The sequence below is a fragment of the Leptonychotes weddellii genome, chromosome 8, assembly GCF_054177405.1.
Source record: "Leptonychotes weddellii isolate Sample4059 chromosome 8, ASM5417740v2, whole genome shotgun sequence".
NCBI lineage: Eukaryota > Metazoa > Chordata > Mammalia > Carnivora > Phocidae > Leptonychotes > Leptonychotes weddellii.
The window spans coordinates 123,685,340-123,707,301 of record NC_138376.1 but is presented as its reverse complement, the minus strand read 5'-3'; the positions used below and the strand labels follow the sequence as shown (position 1 = coordinate 123,707,301).

Sequence of the window (21,962 nt, the reverse complement as noted above, 5' to 3'; positions counted from 1 at the left end):
TCATCACAGCCAATATCCTTATACAATCTAGTAGTGAAATGAATGTTTATAATGCTTCAAACATTTTCAACCTGAAGTTTGATACCACACCTTTTTGTTTGTACAGTCCTCAATAAGATTATCTACAGCATTAGCAACCATTCAAAGAACAAACCATTGATTAAAACCACATTGATTTAAGGCTCAATCAAGTAATATAGAGCCCCAAACTAAATGGTTAAATATATGAACTACTTGTACTGACATCTATTATTTGATTCTCTCGTGACTATTATTAAATTGGTTCTTAGCAAATAAACTCTTTAAAGGCAAAATTCACCTCATTTGAGTTTTGACCCAGAAGTTCAAGAACAATCACGAAGTCCACAGTCTTATTGGCAAAACTGATATACAGTGTCTCTAAGTCACTATGCTCAAGGTTAAGAGCGATGCATATTCCATTTTTACATTTTACTGGAATTTTACATGTTCAATTCATGATTTTAAATCTCTAGGTTTTCATTCCTCCAAACTGTCTGAAGACACAGTGTGCCACAGACTTAAAACTTCTGTTTCTCCCTCTATTTTCTTCAAACAGAAACATTTCTCAAGTGTCTACATGTTCTAGAAGGGGAATTTTTCGGAGGTGGCCACTTCTTCGGAATAGTCCGACGCCATCAGGCCTCTGAAGCAAGGGGAGGGGGAAGAGAAAAAAGCTGAAACACAAGGTTCATCTGGTAAGTTTTACATTAACCATTACAAGCTGGATAGTATAAGAATGTGGCTTTTTTTGGCTCAAAAAGTCTGAGTCTTGGTGTGGAAACGAGTACTTGGCTGTCCCACCACAGCTTTCTCGTAGTGGGACTGTCAGGGAAGTCTTGACTGGGGAGTATGATTTGTTTACCTATCAGGCGTAAACTTCCAGGCACTCAGTTCATTTTGGGCTTGTTCCAGTTTGTCTTTAGTCTGTTCCAGTTCACCTTTCATTTTTAGGAAAAACAAGTTGATCGCTGGGTCTACCATTGTTGATCTCAGTTGGGCAACGCTAGGCTGCTGGACTTGCTTGAGGTACTGGATTTGAGTCTGTACAAAGCAAAAAAACCAATTACTACCAAATCAAAGAAAAATATATACATAGGAAAGTGAGACAAAATCCCTTTCGTTCACAGAATTTACCAACTTGTTAAGTCCTTCCCCCTTTGATCTTAATATCCTCTAAGAAAACTACAAATTATAAACAACTATTTAAGGTTAGCCATGTAGGAATTAAGGCTATGATTGCATTTCCATATCTGGAAAGGCTACATCCTACTCTGAAACCAAAATGATACCAAAAAAAAATCACTGTTGTATTTCCTAAAAATGTTGACACCCACTAGAAAAAAGCCATGTGTAAAATATTATATAAGAGTACGGTGAGGGGCGCCTCGGTGGCGCAGTCTGTTAAGCGTCTGACTCTCTTAGTTTCGGCTCAGGGTCATGATCTCAGGGTGATGAGATCAGGCCCCACTGAAGTTTCTCTCTCCCTCTCCCTCTGCCCTGCCCCACTGTGCACTTGTGCTCAGCTCAAATAAATAAATATTAAAAAAAAAAAAAAAGAAAAAAGTACAGTGGTTTACTCTTTCCAAATTTGTATCTATAGAAATTATTCTATGTATGTCTCCTAAAAAATACACCTAGTAAAAAATTGGAACTTAAAATACATATTTGTATTTCCAAATTTAAAAATATATAATGCTTATATTTACATGAGTTGTCATTACAGCATTATAAATAGCACCTTAAGTCAATATATTCAATTTTTCCTTCTGAGTAGATCTGAATCACAGAATTGTATAGGTGGAATGTGCCTGACCAAATCCAAACTGCTTATTTTTGAAATTAAATAAGCTAACTATCCAAGGATACAGTTAGTTCAGTGCCAGAATTGAGACTAGAGAACAGTTCTCAAGCCTCCTCACTCCCAACGTAGGGCTTTTTCCACCACACCAGAACCCCTCTACTTACATATGAAACCTTCAATTTCGACTTCAGTTGTACTACTTACTAGCACACTAAAAATACATTTCTAAAATACGAAATACAGTTTATTAGCATTAAATGCATCACTTTCTTCACACCCAAAGTAGATTTGGTTCAAGATCCTGCTGCACACTAAGGCTTAAATAGGATCAAAGTTAACAATTTACAAACTGCTAATTTCTACCATAAATTTAGTAAAAAATACAAATATCTGGATTGGGAATATATTTACTATTTCATTGAGCAAACAGAAGTAATTTTTATTTAGCTTAATGAGATTTTTTAAAGTAACTCATTTTAAACAGAAAAGTACAACTGTTTATTCAATATAAGACGAATTGCTAAAATAATTGAACAGGAATAAAGCGTATCATATAGTATATACACCACGGCCTGGGATCCCTAAAGAAAACATGCCTCTCCAATACTGACATAGTTACTATTTAGGTTTACAAAGTGAACTGCCCTCATCTGCACATATAATCTTGCCCGTTCCTTATGTTTTTGCTCCTGCCGCCCTTTCTGCAAAACCTTACTCTGTATCTAACTGAAAATAGTTGTTCAGTTGACCTGTGCAGGGGAGAGCTGTAAAAAATATGACTAGAAATGGGTAGGTTCTAGTTCAAATAGCCTTAAAAACCTGGGATGAGAAGACAAAAGGGTGATGGAGCATCACCAAAGGCTCTGATCAGGCATGATATGATCAAAACTGCCAGAGTATATATAAAATAGCTGGAAGTGAGTCAAGAGCATATACTGTCTAGGTAAGTGTTAAGAAGTATAAGAACTACATGTTGTATGAAAGGAACACTCCCCTTGACAAGGATGGAACAGGCCCTCAGTCCTGACAACACACATATGGTTAAGGCATCACCATCCACTGCGTGGCATCTAACCATTGTTTAAAAAAAAAGTACGTAACTAGGATGGCAACGATAGGACCCAAGAAGAAAGAATTCAAGACACACTGATGCTATGCGATAATACTATTGACATGATCCATTCACACTCTACCAGAGGTTAGCACTTTGAAGGTAAGATTCATCCTTTTCATGTGATAAGCATGTAGCAGAGTGCCATACAAACAGAGACCTAAAACTAGGTAGAATCTAGAATCCTTAATACCAGAAAAAGTAGAAAAGAATTAAAAAGTTTTGAAACTCGGTACTCTAGAGACATAGTACCCACTCCATTAGATCTGAAAATCTAAGAGGAAAAAAAAATTTTTTTTTGAAGGGATGGAGTGGGTGTTACAAATAAAGAAAAGAAAATTATATTCAAACTACTGGGCAAGACTTCCTGGAACCATGTGTCCACATAAAAAAAATAACCAAAGATTGGGATGGTCAAGAGTTTAAATTACAGAAACTAAAGGTGTGTGATTATTGAGAAAATAAATTTTAAGAAATAAAAGGACTGTGACTGAGCCCTAAAAGAACACTATATTGGTAAGAAAAGAATTAGGAATAGGACTGTGCCCCATATATTATCAGAGTCTCCAATGATCAGAATATTGCCTTCTGCATTACATTTAATAAACAGTGTTATCAGACCAATGGAGATTACACAAAAGAATTCAAGCAAATTTCAGATTTTTGGGGCGCCTGGCTGGCTTAGTCAGAAGAGCATGCAATTCGGCCGCCTGGGTGGCTCAGTCGGTTAAGCATCTGCCTTTGGCTCAGGTCATGATCCCAGGATACTGGGATCGAGTCCCACATCAGGCTCCCTGCTCAGGAGAGTCAGTTCTCCCTCTACCTCTACCCCCTGCTTATGATCTCTCTCTCAAATAAATAAAATCTTAAAAAAAAAAAAAAAAAAAAATGCAATTCAATTTTAGGGATGGGAGTTTGAGCCCTACATTGGGTGTAGAGATTAAATAATTTTTTAAAAAATTTCAGATTTTCAAAATTAGAAAAACAGGGATAAAACTACCTCTACGTTACATAACATATATACAAACACTAATAAAAAGAATTGGGTAAGACTACTGAAGATAGCATATAACTGAACTTAAATTCAACCAGAGGTGAATGATCAAATATGTCACTGGATTTCAGATCTATGTAAAAATGGCAAATATTACAAATGAAGCTGTAACATTAAAAGCAGATATGGAAGAGGCTACTGATACTAACAAAAAAGTTTTATACACAGAGAGGTAAAGAGAGCAGAGGATAAAGGGACAGTTTGCTTACCAAGAGCAAATGCTTCTTATGCCCTCAGATATCAAGAAAAATATCTGAATCAATATACTGATTCTCGTATGAAATTTCAGAGAATAACTTAAAACTTTTAACTTCTTGGCCAAAAAAAATATTTTTATAATCCAACAATGGGGTGATCTACCAAAATTTCAGCATTTTATAGCTCAAAGCCTACCTAAACAAAATGTTCATTTGTAATTACTATTAAGTTTGTAAAATTAGCTAACTACCAATACACGTAATAATGCAGACTAAAAACCAATTCCTCAAAAGACCTAAAACATTTGAAATACTTACAGTACACTCTTGCATCTCTTGCTCCTTGGTTGCTAGTCGCATTACAAGGATGTTTTCCCTGCGAGCAGACTCTTGCTGTTGTTGCTTTAGTTTTTCTTCAGACTCCCTTAACCCAGTTACATCATTAGCTGATGAATAAAAGAAAAGAATTCCATTATGAATTATGAAATATAATTTCAAGATCAAAATGACCTACCCAAAATAAAGTTCTGATTGCCTTTGTCAAGAATAAAAGCAGGGGCAAAAAAATTCATCAAGTCTTTAGTTTCTATCCTACTTTTATAACAATCTGTTATAAAATTTGTTCTTGATCATGAGTGCTCTTTTAAGAGATAGCGGTGTTAGAGTGGCCTACAGCCACCTAATACTACGTAGAATTATGTTGCTATTGTACAATCTACCTCCAATAGAACATGGGGAACATCGTTATCTTCATCTATAGCGTGTCCACAACGTCCTGACTATATTGTTTTCAACCTATCCGATGAAAACATGCCAGTAACTGCATAAACAATTATCACTTAAAGCTCTCACAATATTGGGGCACCTAGGTGGCTCAGTCAGTTGAGCATCTGACTCTTGGTTTCGGCTCAGGTCATGATCTCAGGGTTGTGAGACTGAGCCCCACATGGGGTTCAGAGCTCTGGGCGGAGTCTGCTTGAGATTGTCTCCTTCTCCCTCTGTCCCCCCCGCCCCCCGCTCGCACACATGCACGTGCAAACTCTCTCTCTAAAATCAATAAAATCTTAAAAAAAAAAGCTTTCAGGGCACCTGGGTGGATCAGTTGGTTAACTGTCTGCCATCAGCTCAGGTCATGATCCCAGGGTCCTGGGATCAGGCCCTACTTCGGGCTCCCTGCTCAGTGGGGAAGCCTGCTTCTCCCTCTCCCTCTGCTGCTCCCCCTGCTTGTGCTTGCTCTCTCCCTCCCTGTCTCTCTCTGTCAAATAAAGAAAATCGTAAAAAAAAAAAAAAAAAAAGCTTTCACAATACTAATGTCTATGGATTATAATATAGTCATATAGTAATTGAAATTTCAGGGTATTAAGCTTTCTGAACTTGGAAAACAATATTGCTTTGTACACTCACAAATAGTATGTTACTCCTAACTCAGTGAAAAGTGACAAAAACTAAAATGGTTTGAAATTAATAAACTTTGTTGGTATTATTTTTCAGTTTTGAAAAATCTGTAAATATGTACCTATACCCTGTTATTACACATTAAGCTCTCAGAATTTATGTGTTGCTTCTCTGTACTTCCTTTCTAAAACCAGTAACTCAAGCTTCACTTCCAATTCTTCTGTGGAAGGAATTATGGACACATCAAGGAAAGTTTCAAGTAGTTATATATTTCCCCATCTCTACTCAGACACCTGTATGTAATTCTACTAAAACAATCATGCTATTATACGATTATTACATATCGGATCTTCCCCAAATGACTGGGTAGGAATTCCTTAAGAAGAGGGATCATGGCTCATTCATCTATTTTGTAGCAGCAATATAGTGAATGCTTGGGAGAGTTCTTTAAACAAAATGCTTGAATGAAAATTACAATTGCTTAGGGGCACCTGGCTGGCTTAGTTGGAAGAGCGTGCAACTCTTGATCTCAGGATCATGAGTTTGAGCCCCACACTGGTGTAGAGATTACTTAAATAAATAAAAACATAAAAAAAATTACAATTGCTTAGTAAAACCAATTATCCTGGGTCTATAACAAAAATCTAAAAGGAGATAGTCACATAACTTTTAGGAAGCTAAAATTCAAACTTACAATTAAGATCTGTGTATTTGCCCTCCAAAGCTTGGACATATGCTTCATACTGTTTCCATCTAGTACAAAAATAAATTCATATATTAGTTGTCACATTGATACTTTTATTAAAAATACTAGAAAATCACATAATAAACTTACAAATTTAAGTAATGTGAAGAATTTCACTACATGATTTTTAACCAATAATAAAATTAGCCACTTCATTATTCCTTCTGAACTTACAGAAACTACGTAAAAGAAAATACAGAAAAAAAGTGTTCTCTGCCGAGAATATACCAAGTATGCTCCTTTGGGGGTCAGTTCATATGCCTTATGGGACTTTGTATCACTGAGGCTCAGCACAATGCCTAGATTACAAAACTAAGTACAAAACTTATTACTACTTTCAGATATGCTATCTGCCTCAAACAAATGGAACCTAAGAAACGTGCCTAATTATAAAGAACTAAAGGTTCTTTATCTTGGCTCTTTTGTGAAAATACCATAAAGCCAAACCAGTGGTTCAAAGTAGTATTTATTTTTGTCTGTAAAAATGGGAGAATATACTATTTTCCAGGACTATTCTTTAAACCACACCTACCTGGCAGAAACAATCTGCATAAATGACATATACTATCAGAGTATGAAGGAACCTTTCTTCCTTGTTATATTCCTCTACCCTCAAAATACAGGCTATGCTAGCTTGGCAATTACAGTTGAAAACAATGTCCCTAGTCTTATGTTTAAGCAACTAACAAAAAGTAACATGCCCTGAAAGTCTGCTATCCTGCTTACTGAAGAGCTATGCTTTTAAGCTGCTCTTCAGTTACAGCTAATCAAAATTTACAGTTGATCCTTGACCAATGTAGGGTGGGAGTTTAGATGTGACAAACCCTGCATAGTCAAAAATCCTTGTATAACTTTTGACTCCCCAAAAAGCTTAACTACTAATAGCCTACTGTTGACCAGAAGGAAACCTTACTGATAAATATAAACACTTAAATTACACATATTTTGTGTTTGTATTATACACTACATTCTTACAATAAAGCTAGAAAAAGGAAACATTAAAAAAAAAAGAAAAGAAAATACACTTGAAGTACTATACTGTACAAGATCTGAACGTTAAATGGACCCCCACAGTTCAAACCTGTTTGAAGGGTCAACATACCTTTGATTTTAGAAAATCTTTCTATAAAACCTCAGTAACTTTGACAGGTTTGCTATGAGATATATTAATACTACAACATAATGAAAAAAAATTTCCGTAATACCAAGCTTTAGACTACTGTTCAAAGGCATGCTTATTTTTCTTTTAAGATTTTTATTCATTTATCTGAGAGACCATGAGCAGGGGGAAAGGGTAGAAGGAGAAGCAGTCTCCCCACTGAGGAGGAAGGCCGAGGTGGGACTCGATCCCAGGACCCTGGGATCATGACCTGAGCCGAAGGCAGATGCTTAACCAGCTGAGCCACCCAGGTGTCCCTCAACCAAGAGCATCCTTTCAAGATGACAGATAACACAGAATAGTTAGATAAGTAGCACTTGATTTAAAATCACCAAGAAAATTAACGAGGGGTAAAAACTCACTTAAAAGTCATATATGAGGGCGCCTGGGTGGCTCAGTTGGTTAAGCAACTGCCTTTGGCTCAGGTCATGATCCTGGATTCCCAGGATCGAGTCCCACATCAGGCTCCCTGCTCAGCAGGGTGTCTGCTTCTCCCTCTGACCCTCCCCCCTCTTGTGCTCTCTCTCTCTCAAATAAAAAATCTTTAAAAAAAAAAAAAAGTCACATATGAGAATTCCCTAAAAGAAGTTAAAGAATATAAACTGCAGGACTTAAAAACCTTAAAGGTAACTTAATATAAAAAATTGCTACTATGAATTTTTATTAAAATTATATTATTGATTTCTCTCCCTACAAATAAATGAAGAAAAAGACTACACATACTAACCAGAGATACAAAGAGAATATCAACACGTGAGTGGCAGTATATCACAAGCAAGGGTCTACACCTCAGCAGGAGAGGACAAGAGTGTTTTAGAATACTAAGAATTTAAATTTCATGTATGGGAAAATAAATGTATGCAATGAAAAAAGTCCTTTGCATGAAGACGATAAAGAGCTTGTCCACAATATGAGTAGCTAAGGAAGGTGGGAAATTATCAGACTCTAGTTAACAATGGAACATGTCATCTACACCTGCCTATTTTATAAAACACCTTTTCTGGGGCACCTGGGTGGTTCAGTCGGTTACGCATCTGCCTTCGGCTCAGGTCATGATCCCAGGGTCCTGGGATTGAGCCTGGGCCTGCTTCTCCTTCTGCCCCTCCCCCAGCTTGTGCTTTCTCTCACTCTCTCTCTCAAATAAAATCCTAAAAAAAAAAGAAAAATACTTTGTCTCTAAAAATTATCATCTAAAAAACTTATCACCCAAAGTAATAAAATGTAAAAAGAACAAATTTAAGTTACACAACACAAAACATGTGTTGATCCCATTTTATATTAAAAAAAGAAATACGCTTGGGGCGCCTGGGTGGCTCAGTTGGTTAAGCGACTGCCTTCGGCTCAGGTCATGATCCTGGAGTCCCGGGATCGAGTCCCGCATCGGGCTCCCGGCTCAGCGGGGAGCCTGCTTCTCCCTCTGACCCTCTCCCCTCTCATGCTGTTTCTCTCTCTCTCAAATAAATAAATAAATAAAATCTTTAAAAAAAAAAAAAAAGAAATACGCTTAATGCTATTCTTGACCATTGGCTTTTCAAAGACATTTATAAGATAACCACAGAAATTCAGAGCTTGGAGTAACCTTTTAAAGTAATTTAATTCAACTCCTTAACTTGCAGAGGAGAAAATGGATATAAAGTTATACGAACTGACCAATGTCACAGTTATGAGAAAGAGTAACTTTGCTATCAGTAAATAATGTATTTCTTCCATAACTAAACATGTCATCCTTTTGACTACAACTTTTTCACACATTAATCAGAAAAGGAAAAAATAATGACATCAAAACAAGTCTACATATTTGTTAAATTGAAAGCTTTCTGAGAGCAGGGTCTTTCAAATGCTCTAAGTTAAAATTCTGAGTACCTTCCCTCTGCAAGAAAAACTCAGGTTATCTAGCAATCTAGAAGATACCCAAGCTAGTACTTTAGTTCTTTCAAGTGTTATGCTTTCCTCAATGTTTACCTATTGAAGAAACAGACCATAAAAAGTATGTTCAAAAAGTACATTAAATGATTTGAGGATGTATTAATGTTAAAAACCAAACAATCAAACTTGAAAATAATTATAGGATAGAATCACAATATGTTCTGTAGAAAGCATTTTATATTTTTGATAAAAGAACATTTTACCTTAGAATTAACTCATCCCGTGCCATAACTTTGAAGTCTGTTTCACTCAGCCGAACCTATATATAAAGAAAATTAAAATATGAACTGACTGCTCTTCCTAAAACTTTAAAATATTAAATACCACTGGCTCTTATGTTCTTCATATTTTTTATAAAGACAGGATCTTAACATTTTAGTCCCCCAATTGCTCATTTCTGTTATTAGGAATACCCTTATTACTGAAAATACACAAAGGCCCTCCCAAAGAACCTCTGTGCTGAAATATATGAAACCTCTCCAGAGCCCCAGGTTAAATGGCCCAGTACATATTATTGTTTTTTAAAAATCTTATATTATTGTTTTTAAAAGGTACACTATCTTTAACACAGGCATCATTCTTAGGAAAATGCAAATTAAAACTCCAATGAGCTATCACTACACACTTATTAGAATGGCTTTTAAAAAAATAGTGATAACACCAAATGCTGGGGGAAGATGTAGAGAAACCAAACTTTCACACATTGCTGGTGAGAATGTAAAATGGTACAGCTGCTCTGAAGAATATTTTGGCAATTCCTTTTAAACAAAAAATGGATGTAACATACAACCAACCCAGCAGTTGCATTCATCTTTAAAGAAATAAAAAAATTTATTTTCACACAGAAATTTGTACATGAATGTTTACAGCTTTATTTGTAGTAGCCCCCAAACTGGAAACTACCCAAATGTCTTTCAACAGGTGAATGGTTAAACTATGATACATCCATACCCTTGGAATACTAGATTCACCATTAAAAAGAAAGCCTATGGATCAACTTAGATAAACCTCCAGGAAATTATACTGGGTGGAAAAAATATCTCAAAAAGTTACATATACTGCCTGATTTCATTTGTACAACATTTGTGAAATAGCATAATTACTGAAATGGAGAACTGATTAGTGGTTGCCAAGGGTTTGGGATGGATGGGGCTATAGAGGAATGGCAAAATGGGAGCTTGTGGTAATGCTTCAGTTAACTATTTTGGTTGTGATGGTGGTTACACTAAGTTACCCGTGATGAAACTACAATGAGCTATCAAAACACACACACACAATATGCCCATGTTAAGCTGGATTGTATCAATGTCAAGTTCCTGGTTTTGGTATGGTTATGTAAGATGTCTCATAGTTATGCAAGATTAATGCTAAAGGAGGCTGGATGAGGAGTGCCACAAAACCCCCTGTACATTTCTTTGCAATTTTCGGTTTATCAATAATTATTTCAAAATAAAAAGTTTTAAAAAATGTGCACAATATTCTAGCTGAAACTGCTTTGTAAATTGAGAAATAAGTGTTTCTCTATACCAAGTGAAGATTGTAAAGGTGAGGCACCTCTCCTGCTTTAGTATAAAATTAATGCTTTATTAAGTTTCCTTTATAAGAAACTTGTTTCAAATTGTAACACTAACCAGTAACATAGTACTATTATGGAAGAGGGCAAATCATTGTACCAAAATATATTAAAAGTCTAACAGAAAGTGGGAAGCCTGGGTGGCTCAGTCGTTAAGCGTCTGCCTTCGGCTCGGGTCATAGTCCCAGGGTCCCGGGATCGAGTCCCACATCGGGCTCCCTGCTCAGCGGGAAGCCTGCTTCTCCCTCTCCCACTCCCCATGCTTGTTTTCCCTCTCTCGCTGTCTCTCTCTTCTGTCAAATAAATAAAATCTTTAAAAAATAAAAATAAAACAAGTCTAACAGAAAGCACACAGTTAATTCTGATTATTAAAACACAGTAAAATTCTTCATTTCATGAATAATTTGACTTCAAAACTTAAGACAAATTCCTAATACTTATCACCTAAACTATTCATTTAAATATTTACTTGTTAATAAGCTCATACCCTGCTTTCCCATTTGAATTATAAATGACTTTCAGAAACTATGTTATTTTGCAACTTTTAAGTGTGTGTGTGTGTAATAATGACTAAACTGAATTAAGTTAGGGAAATAGAACAGGGAGAAAATGAGAAACAACTTCAGAGGAGAAAGCAGAATCTACGAACTAGCTATAACCTTCTGTTGAAAAAATAAAGAAGTGGTTTTACCTTACAACCAAAGGGATTTAAAAAGTACGAAAGAAAATAAGTAACTTATAAACAACTCGTGAAGCCATCTTTTTTCACATTTTAGTTACGTAGATGGAAATATTCACATAGCAAAGATTAAGAGTAGACCACGGAGATAAATTATAACACAAGTTTTCCAAAAACTAAAAATACTCTAAAAATACTTTGCATACAAGATACAATTACACACCCACAACGCTAGTAGTGTTATAACGCAAGAGAGTGAAAAATAAGCAAATAAAGACAGTCCTTTCAAACCTATTGATTGCCCCCCCCACACACAAGGACTTAAAAACTGTGGGCAAAAAAACAAAACACACCTTTTTGGGAAGAGGTTCCTCGTTGGTCATCTTGAATCCTAGAAAAAAGGGGCAGAGAAGAGGTTCAACTGATGTTCTTCCGGTTAAGGTAGTAACAAGAAATACTGGCTTCCCAAACTAATTTATTAGGGAACTCGGTTTTGACCAAGTCATTATTTATTTAGTAATAGTTTTAGATTTACAGAAAAGTTACAAAAATATTACAAGGTTCCTGTATACTCCACACCCACCTTTCTCCTTTGTTAACACCTTACATTACCACTGTTCTTAAGTTATTAAAAAAATTCCTTTGCAAAAAAAGTTAATCATTCCTTTTGATATTCCTATAAAGGACTAACAGAAATGTAAATTTTCAATGCATTCTTACAATCACCCTATGAGAAAGAGAAATCTTACAGAAGTGACATCACTGTGCTAAAGTCAGACACTGACCTCAGGCAGTATCCCAGGCGTCTTGCTGAAAGGATATGAAGTATAGTTCCAGTTGCTAAGCCTTTCCTTTTACAGCATCATGTTGTTATAGTAAGGTAGATAGACTCTATCATCGTGATAATTCACTACTGTACAACGCTTACATATATGATACGTATTTATACCTTAATAAAATATTCCTCACTATTTAATTTCATGCCACAGAATTTGTATCTCAAATTAGTTTTATAAATTTATACAAAATTTACTTAACAATAGCAAAAGATAGGTTATACAACGGAACAACTCTCATTAACTTTATTATGCTCACTGAAAACACTTCTACTTCCTAATATTCAAACAAGAACACAAGCTAATTTAAATTTATTCCTACGTTTTATATCCAACAGTTTTGTCAGGACTCTTCCCCTTAAATTTTACACTTCCTTTATATTCATTTTACTTACTCATAACAAATTCCAAGAGATGTACAGGATGGTAACTATAATTAATAATACTGTATTGCATGTTTGAAAGTTGCTAAGAGAATAAATCCTGAAGGTCTTCAAAAGGAAAAAAGTAAAAGAACTTTTCTAACTATGTGGTAACAGATGGTAACTAGGCTTAAAGGGGCGAACATTTCACAGAATATACAAATATCCAACCATTATGTTGTACACCTGAGACTGACCTTACATGTCAATTATACAGTATTTTAAAAATTAGCCAAAGAATTTATAGTGTAAAACTGAATTTTTAAAAGCTACTGGACTTCATATTATTTGAGTTCCTCAAAAGGAGATAATCTTCCAATACCATTTTTTATGTTACATACCATCCCAACTCTGTAAATCAGATATTCCAATCATAAACTGCCATTAAAACCTCATTTTCAGACTAGATATACTGTGTTAAAGAAATCAGGACATTTTAGGAAAAAATCATAAATTGATCATGTATTATATTACTGGCTTAATTCTTCCCTCTTTAATAATCTTACCATTGGATGCAGCAAGCAAAAACCTGAGTATGTCATTTTTTCTGAGCTAATCAAGCTGATCAAGTCTCTGCCAATATCTATAAAGACATAACCATATTTCTACAACTTAAGGTCTGTATATTTTTCTAATTTTTTCCTTTAAATTGGTCCCTGTTTACTTTAGACCTCTTCTTGTTGCCCAATTTATACTCTGTTAGAAGTAATGGACAGCGGCTTAGTGATTATCCTAACATGATACCAGTGATTCCAATCATTTGGGAAACAAACCTTCATCACGTTTATCCCCAAAGAGATCTACTTCTATTTTAGTATGTTTAAAGTACATTCACTCTACTTGACTGCAACCTATTGGAACCCAGAAATCAAGCCTGGCATTTCCTTGGAATTTCCCATTTGTCTACGCTAAATATAATAGGTAAACATCGATTCTAGCCATTTGAACTTTAAGCCAATTTAACTAGTATATGTGTACCTATATATGCCACTAACCTGATTAAATCCTTCTAAAGGCTCCCATCTCACTCAAAATAGTGCATGCCAATCCTCTGCTATCCCCTCACATCAATCTTTATTTTTCTTCATAGTTCTTATCATGATTTGATATTTTACATACTTATCTGTTTCTCCCAATTATAAAATAAGCTCCATGAGAGCTGTTTCATTCACTGCTAATGCCACAGTACACAGTAGGCACTCAAACATATGCTGAATGGAGGGCGCCTGGGTGGCTCAGTTGGTTAAGCGACTGCCTTCGGCTCAGGTCATGATCCTGGAGTCCCTGGATCGAGTCCCGCATCGGGCTCCCTGCTCGGCAGGGAGTCTGCTTTGCCCTCTGACCCTATCCCCTCTCATGTGTTCTCTCTCATTCTCTCTCTCTCAAATAATAAAATCTTTAAAAAAAAAAAAAATATGCTGAATGGAAATATGAACAAATGAATTTGCTTCAGTTACTACTGAAATCATTAACAGTGAGTTAATAACCCAATCTAATTTTCCCCAAAAAATAACCATGATGACCTACTGTAAAATTTGAGAATGTGAAACCTAATATAAAAGATACTGTGGTAAAATGCTGTAAGTGACAGTTTGAAAACAGTTAAATTTACCACTGCAGATAGTCTACCTGTTAACTAGTTAATGGGCACTACAGCTACTCAAAATTTTAGTCATAAAACTTAAGCATTATGGATGTTACTCAATATATATTCCAGTTATAAACTAGTAAATGCTTCTACAACGTGACACTTTCTTTCCCCAGGTTTATTTATTCATTCTTTTCTTAATACATATCCAAACTATTCCATTAAAATAAAATTAATTGCAAGCTTAATTAGCAACAAATAAGCTACTGTTTTTAACGGGCATTGAAAGGACTAGGAAACACAAGAAAGAAGTTCTAGTAACCCTGCTTTTCTATAAGAGGGTGCAAACTATGAAAACAAAAAAAGCCACAGAACTTGAGCTTTGGTTTCCCATCCCAAAATGAATTATTTCCACCAAGGCTAAAATTATTCAGCTACTTCTAAAGATAAACTATATTAATCTTTAGTATGGTGACTAGCACAAAATAAGCAATTATTAGTTTCCTTCTCCCCATCAAAAAAACAAAGACTCTCAATCACTACTTCTTGAAGAAACTGAAGGGAGAATTCAAAGGCTGAGATAACAATGAAGACCTGCTGCTCCTGTCAATTTTTTTTAAGATTTATGTATGTGAGACAGAGACAGAGTGGGAGAGGGAGAGACAGAGAGAGAGCAGCAGACTCCCTGTGAGCAGGGAGCCAGATGTGGGTCTTGATCCCAGAACTCTGGGATCATGACCTGCCTGCTCCTGTCTTTGTTTCTAAGCCCCACTGCAGAATTCTTGGTGATCTCCAATTTTTAAAACTCTAAACAGGAAGTTTTTAAATTTTTTAAACACTGGTTTATATGCTCTTCTAAAAAGTCTGATGGTGGACAAATTTTAATTACACATCGCTCAAAGAGTGTGTATATTTTCTTTATAAAAATAAATATAAATTTGTGACATATGCCAAAGATAAAAGCAGTTTTTGTATAAAGGTTTGCACTTCATGTTGACTCTCAGAGTCACGTCATTCCACATGTTATAGAATATGTGACCTGGGAATTCAAACGTTAAGCATTTTGAAAGAAATTCCTCCCTGATTTTTAGCTACTGAAAAATCAATCTTTCCTTCAGACTCCATAATATGCCATAAGAGTTAAACAAGCAGCTTAGCAAAAGACAAATTAGAACAGGTTTAAATTTAAAAGTATCAACATTCAACTATTTAGTCAAAATAAAATTTGGTTCTCAAATCTGACTCTCACATTGCATGAATATACTAGGAAAATTATTCCCCAAGGCAACCTTTAAATTACAACTGAAAGCACAATAGTCATCTAAAATCAATTCTAGATTCATGAAGACAGTGTACATCCCAGGTTCTTAGATCTATTTTTGTATCAGAAAAATGGAGTAACTGAAATATCTGGAGCTGAATCCTGAATCTTGGGGGGAAAAATGAATATATACTCATTACTATGAGTCACACTTAATTATCACAACTTTTCAAAGTCAAAGTTAGCCTCCATTTTCCAGATGATGAAAATGATTATGAGTCACTAAATGATTAACTCTGGTCAAAACAGCTATTAATTAATGAATTGGGGGTTAGGGCCCCAAATGAAGCACCTCTCTAAAGTTGGTAACTGAGGAAGATGGATTATTCTTCCACTCTTCCATCCTCAATAATGAATAAGCTTAACTAACTAAAGAACACAGAAAAGCAAAAGAGAAAAAACTTAAAATTGGCCAATATGGTTACCTTTTCGGAGGTTTAAGATTGGTTAAAACATGGTCTTAAAATTATGTAAAGGTTTCAGTTATTCACATGAATTAATTCAGGATAATCTCTTAAATTCAGGTCTCAGAATCACTATGTACTCTTGATGCTTTTAACACTGACAAAAACTTTACGATGGAGTTCGGTTTCAGTTGGCTAGATGCCTAGCATCCCAGATCACAGTACTTCCCTGGCTCTTAGCATTATGATCCAAAGTTATGCAACTCAATTCTCTCTTAGAGAGGTGAACACCAGCCAACACAATTTGAGAAAGCATGTACCTCACTGAAACTAATCCTAACTAAACTCAAGAAACTAATAATCCAACAGCAAACAACCTTGGCTCTATAGTAAAAAGGGTATTACAGTTAGGAATCAGACGAGCACCTTTTCCTGACTCTTATCAGTCAATGGATCTTGAGCAAGTCACTTAACTCTGGGCTGCAGTCTCCAAATCACCAAAAAAAAAAATGGATACCAATTTTGCCTGCTTTACAAAGTGCTGCAAATCTCAATGCTCAACTGCCATAAAAATGTTACACAAAGGATTTTTCAAATAAAATATCAACATCAAAAGATAATTTTAATGTGCATTTAAAAAAATTAAATTCCACCAACTGCATGTTCAAGAGTGGAGAATATTTACTTATAGTACCCAGTTCTAGCCTGATGAACCAGCTTAATATCCAATGGGATATACGGTTATGGGAATACTGAAAAGTTTTTGAGAAGCTGAGTATCAGAAAACATTTAAAGGCAAAAAAGTAGGAAATAATTTTAAAAATAAAAACAAGCATAAAACCAAACACTATATAGATCTTGTTTTGCTAAAAGACCCATCAACTTAAAAATTTTAAGAGTAAACTTTTTTCAAGAGCAAGGTAACATACAATTATATGAAAATGCTGACCACCAAGTACAGGATATTTTCAAGGGGATTCTATACTACATACATACAAGAACACAAGAGGCTTTGAAACCTGTAACGTCCTGTACATATATAATTACAGCTCTTGTCTCCACACTGTAGAGATTTTGTTTCATATAGACCAACTCATTCCTAACACACAAAAATATTTTGAGCAGGCATGACTCAAAACTGAATCAGGAAAACTAGATATTATTAAGTTTTGATGAGCTAAGTAAAACATCAGCAGTGCCTGGGACACACTTTTATTATTACTTTCCTCCTTTGGGACTTAGAAATTTATGCTTCAGTTCCGCCACTGAGAAGTGAAAATACTGACCACTTGGCTATAGCTATCTGTTTAAGACAAGATAAGATCTAAAATAAAAGAACTCCCCAAATACACCCACCCAAACCCTTAAAATTTAACTTTATCTTCATCACATGCCACCTGGTGGACTGCAATTTCTTTCCCCGACTTGCCTCATCAGGTGCTACTGAACGACAATAGTAAATAAAATTTAGGTATCTTGAAAAGATTTTCCAACGTAAGTTTTTTTCTTAATGGGGGTTTGAATGTCGACAATATATGCACCTATCATAGAAAACTTAATGGTCAGAATTTAAAAATTAAAAAACGAGAACTCGTGACAGACCCGTGACTTCCACTTACCTTCCTCAGTAATGGAATTAACTAAAGAAATGCAAAACTAGATGGACAACTCAAGACTGTAAACACACTGTTGGAAATACTCTTCTACCTAGGGCAAAAGAACCGTCTTTTTACTTTAAAAACACAGTTTCTCAGGAATGTAACACAGTACTTTGAGATCAGATTGACTTCATCAAAACAAGAACTTGGACTTTCCACTGTGTCCTCTACTGACTAAATATGGTTCAAATAACCACCTTAGACCCAAGACGAGACTTAACAAATTGCACGAAAACCTCCCCTCTACTGAATTAACAAAGAATTCTTTCTTTACTCAGAATGTATGCCATCATTTAAAAATGGAAGTCTACAGGAGGATGCAGCTGCAGTAACAACCTGCGCGACGTGAAACTGGTCAACGAACACGGCTTTCCTTCCCTTGCTGAACTCGTTAGTGCCGCCAATCCTCAGGATCCAGAGGAGAGAGGTGGGAGGGGGCGACAGAGAGGCGGGGACACGACGTGCACCGAGGGGGCGGCCTCCCGGTAACGCCGGCCCGCGGGAGCGCCCACCTCGCCCCCGGGACGGAGGATGGAGGCAAAATGGCCTCGGGGCGGCGGAAATGTCCCCGCAGGCGGGAAAGAGGCGCAGCTAACGGGAGGCCGGCGGGCCCGGGAGCCCGACTCACCCTCTGAGCTCTGCCCGCCCTTTCCCGGGCCGGCCGCGCCTCAGCCCTAGGGACCCGGAGGTCCTCGCGGCCGCTCCCGCCGGCGGCCCGCACCTACCTCTCCAGACGGAGGCCGCGCCGGCGCCGCCCAGTCACATAGGCCAAGGCCGCGCTGCCCGCTCGCCGCCCAGACCTCCAGACCTCACTACCCCCGGCCCCCGCGCTCCTCCTACCGCCGCAGCCCCGTCGCTCCCCTTTATTTGCGGGTCTCGCTGCCACAAAATGGCGCTGAGGGAGGACGCGAGGCCCCGACGCCCCACCCCCTTCCCGCTCCGCCCGCCGCCCCGCCCCGCTCCGCCCGCCGCCCCGCCCGCCGCGCAGCCCGGCCCTAACCCACCGCAGTCGTCGCCCGCCCTCGTCACCGCCCCGCCATGTTTGCGTCCGACCCACTCACCGAGTCGTCTCACGAATGCGGCCGCAGCCACCGGCCCGTCACTGGGCCCCGCTGCAGGGAGGAGAGGCGAAGGGACGGCACTCGCCCGGAGCCTCCAGGCGCTAAGGGAGGAGTTGCGCTTGGGTAGCACGCCCCACAGATTTGGAGCCCTACAAATTCGGCGGGGGCGGGGGGAGAAGCGGGCCGCGAGGAGGGGGTGGGCGACGAGGTCGGAGGTCAGCCGCGGGGCATCACGGGAAGGGCGGCGGGGGTCGCGATTGGCGGCGGGGGGCGGAAGCGCTCGCCGGGCCACCTGCGGCTGCGGCGCAGTCTCTGGCGGAGGAATCTGGGCCAGGCGGCGCGTGATTGGCCGGTTTGTGCTGCAGGGTGCATCGGTAATGCTTCCGCGCGCTGGCGGGCCAGGTGCAACCTCAGGATCTAGGCCGTGGGTGGAGAGTAGGGTCAGTTCAGGCTTCGCTTAGCCTTGTTGCTTGAGAGCTTAGAAACTAGTGTTCTGTCTTCTGAAACGCAGCATCCCGGCTTCTTGGCTCATCCCCACCTTGACATCCCGAGGCTAAACGGAGGAGCTATTGTCTAGCAGATGGGGGTTGTGCCTGTGTCAGCAGCTCTAGGGGCACCTTGCAAACTCAGAAACGCGGGGAAGGCGAACCCTGTGAGTTGTTAATGAGCCTTATGAAATACGTTTTGTAATTTGAATATGCTCCCTTACGCAAGACTTTGTGTCACCCAGACCATTGCATAAGAACGATGGTGTTACCTGCCAAGCGTGAAACAGTTTCTTACACTTACTACAAGGGGCCAGGTAACTCTTTTGATTGATCTTCCCTTATCCGGCTTTACTAAAAGTGTTTATCCTTAAGGGAGCTGTCCGGAAATGAGGTGATTTATAAGGATAAGATTGAAGTGTTCTCCAGATGGTCAAAGGGTTCATGGTATATTCCCAGTAAGTCAGATCAGTGTGGAGAAAATATTTGCAACTTACAGCAGAGGAAATCTTGAAAACTGGGAAAAGACCAAAATCCAAAGAGAATTTTTGGGTAAGAACGTGAACAGACAATTCACAGAAAAGAATAGCAGTGGTCCTTAAACACAGAAGGCTGTTTGCCCTCACTTATAATGGAAATACACATTGAAATTACAAAACTCTGGAGAAACAGTGCTCATAAATTTCTTGGTGGCGATGGAAAAATGAAGACCTATGGAGTACCAAAATGCCATTTGCATTTATTCTTAAATCTTGCAATTCTATTTCTAACCCTAACCGTATTCTGAAAATACACCTCCACAAATAGAAACAACATGCAGGCAAGGTTACTTGTTGCAGTGTCATTTGTCATAACAAAAATTTGGAAATAACCCGAATGGCCATTAATAGGGAACTGGTTGGACATGATAAAACCATACAATGGAATACAATGCAGCCATAAAAAAAAAAGAATGAGTTGCTTTGGAATGAGTCCCAAGTTATATGGAAAATTGGAAGGATAGGGCGCCTGGGTGGCTCAGTCGGTTAAGTGTCTGCCTTCAGCTCAGGTCATGATCCCAGGGTCCTGGGATCAAGTCCTGCATTGGGCTACCTGCTCATCCGGGAGTCTGCCTCTCCCTTGGCCCCTCCCTCCCCACTCGTGTGTACTCGTGTGCTCGCGCATGCTCTCTCTCTCTCTCTCTTGAAAATAAATAAATAAATAAAATCTTAAAAAAAAAGAAAGAAAAAATTGAAAAGATATCCTAGAAACAAAAACGGTTACCTACAGAGGATTGTGGAAAGGGTGCAGGGGAAAGAAGTAGAAGCAAGGCATATGATTTTGAACTTCTAAAGTTTTACCTAGCCAAAAAGTAAGTAAAGGAACCAAAGTAAACGTTGAAAGCAAATTGAAACAAACTTACCTTTAAGTCAAATTGGTAACATAACTAATGTTACCCAGAGAAAATAATTATTCCCCCAGGGCTTTTGAACATAGTACTCAGGCAACATCTGTGGTGGGATATGTTCTAAGGATGAAAAAGAACTACAAAGGAATCTGAAGCTTCTCTCAGTGGTTTAGAATTAATGGCAGTACTGTTACTGTGGTTTTGAAACTGTATTATAGGATAACAAGTAATATTATAATGTATAACTTTTAGGCATAAGAGAAAAGGAGGTATAAAATCAAGGAAGTTCAGAAAAAGCCTGTAATACACTTAAATTATAAGTATCAATTTGAGCACGTGATTCTAAAAATAAATTTCCTGGTTCTGGGCACTGAAATGGCCAAGAAGCACTAGGGTGACAAACTGTCCCAGGGATTTCCCAGGATGCTACCTTTTCGGTGTTAAAATTGGAACTGTTGGAGGCAAACCAGGATGGTTGGTCACCTTTAGGAGCAATGAGCACACTTGCCCCCCAGATCATGGTTTCTAAATTCCATTTCTCACTAAATAGATCCAAAACTCCTTGGAGAATTGGCTGATTCCAGGCTGGGGCAGAGAAAGTACAGGATGAGTCAGACATTTTGTGCCTGAATGCAGAGGAAGTGCTTAGGCTAATAAAGATAAGTCAACAAGACTCAGGAGAAAAGGCAAACTGATCTATAGGGATAGAAGTCAAATCCATGCCTGGGTGGGGCAGGGCGGAGCATGAATTGACTGGAAAGGAAAATGGGGAACTTTGGGGGGTTATGGAAATATTCTACATCACAATTAAGGTGGTGTTTACCCAGGCTTTGTGTATATATATATAAAATATATATATATATAAAATATATGTATAACATGTATATACATATGTCACCACTCATCACACTGCGCCACTAAATGGGCACACTTAATGTCAATTTTACCTCATATAAGGTATATATATTTATTACGTACATACACTTCATATAAATTAACCCTCATATGTATGTATGTATTCATGGTAATTTTAACATCAAAAGGAAAATGGCAACAATTAATTGTAAATACTGAATAGATAAAAATCTATAACCCTAGAGTAACACTTGAGAGAAGGGGTAGAGGATGATTTTCCGTCT

At 37.9% G+C, this 21,962-nt stretch overlaps 1 protein-coding gene and 1 pseudogene across 3 annotated transcripts in view; one reads left to right on the top strand and one right to left on the bottom strand.

Moving 5' to 3' along the window:
* The window catches only part of WTAP (WT1 associated protein), a 26,889-nt gene extending 7,806 nt beyond the window's left edge, over nt 1–19,083 (bottom strand). The window contains exons 1-6 of one of the 3 annotated variants that reach the window (XM_031028036.2): nt 18,952–19,083; nt 12,015–12,052; nt 9,613–9,668; nt 6,274–6,332; nt 4,503–4,630; nt 884–1,062 (exon numbers count right to left, since the gene is read on the bottom strand). In XM_031028036.2, the coding sequence (XP_030883896.1) occupies nt 884–1,062; nt 4,503–4,630; nt 6,274–6,332; nt 9,613–9,668; nt 12,015–12,044 (452 nt within the window). In that variant the 5' untranslated portion in view covers nt 12,045–12,052; nt 18,952–19,083. Of the gene's footprint in view, nt 1–883; nt 1,063–4,502; nt 4,631–6,273; nt 6,333–9,612; nt 9,669–12,014; nt 12,053–18,226; nt 18,513–18,615; nt 18,802–18,951 lie in introns of those variants that run through there. The other 2 variants (XM_006733218.3, XM_031028035.2) reach the window with 2 other exon arrangements.
* LOC115940914 (U6atac minor spliceosomal RNA) lies at nt 2,793–2,905 on the top strand (annotated as a pseudogene).
* Nucleotides 19,084–21,962: the final 2,879 nt, after the last annotated feature.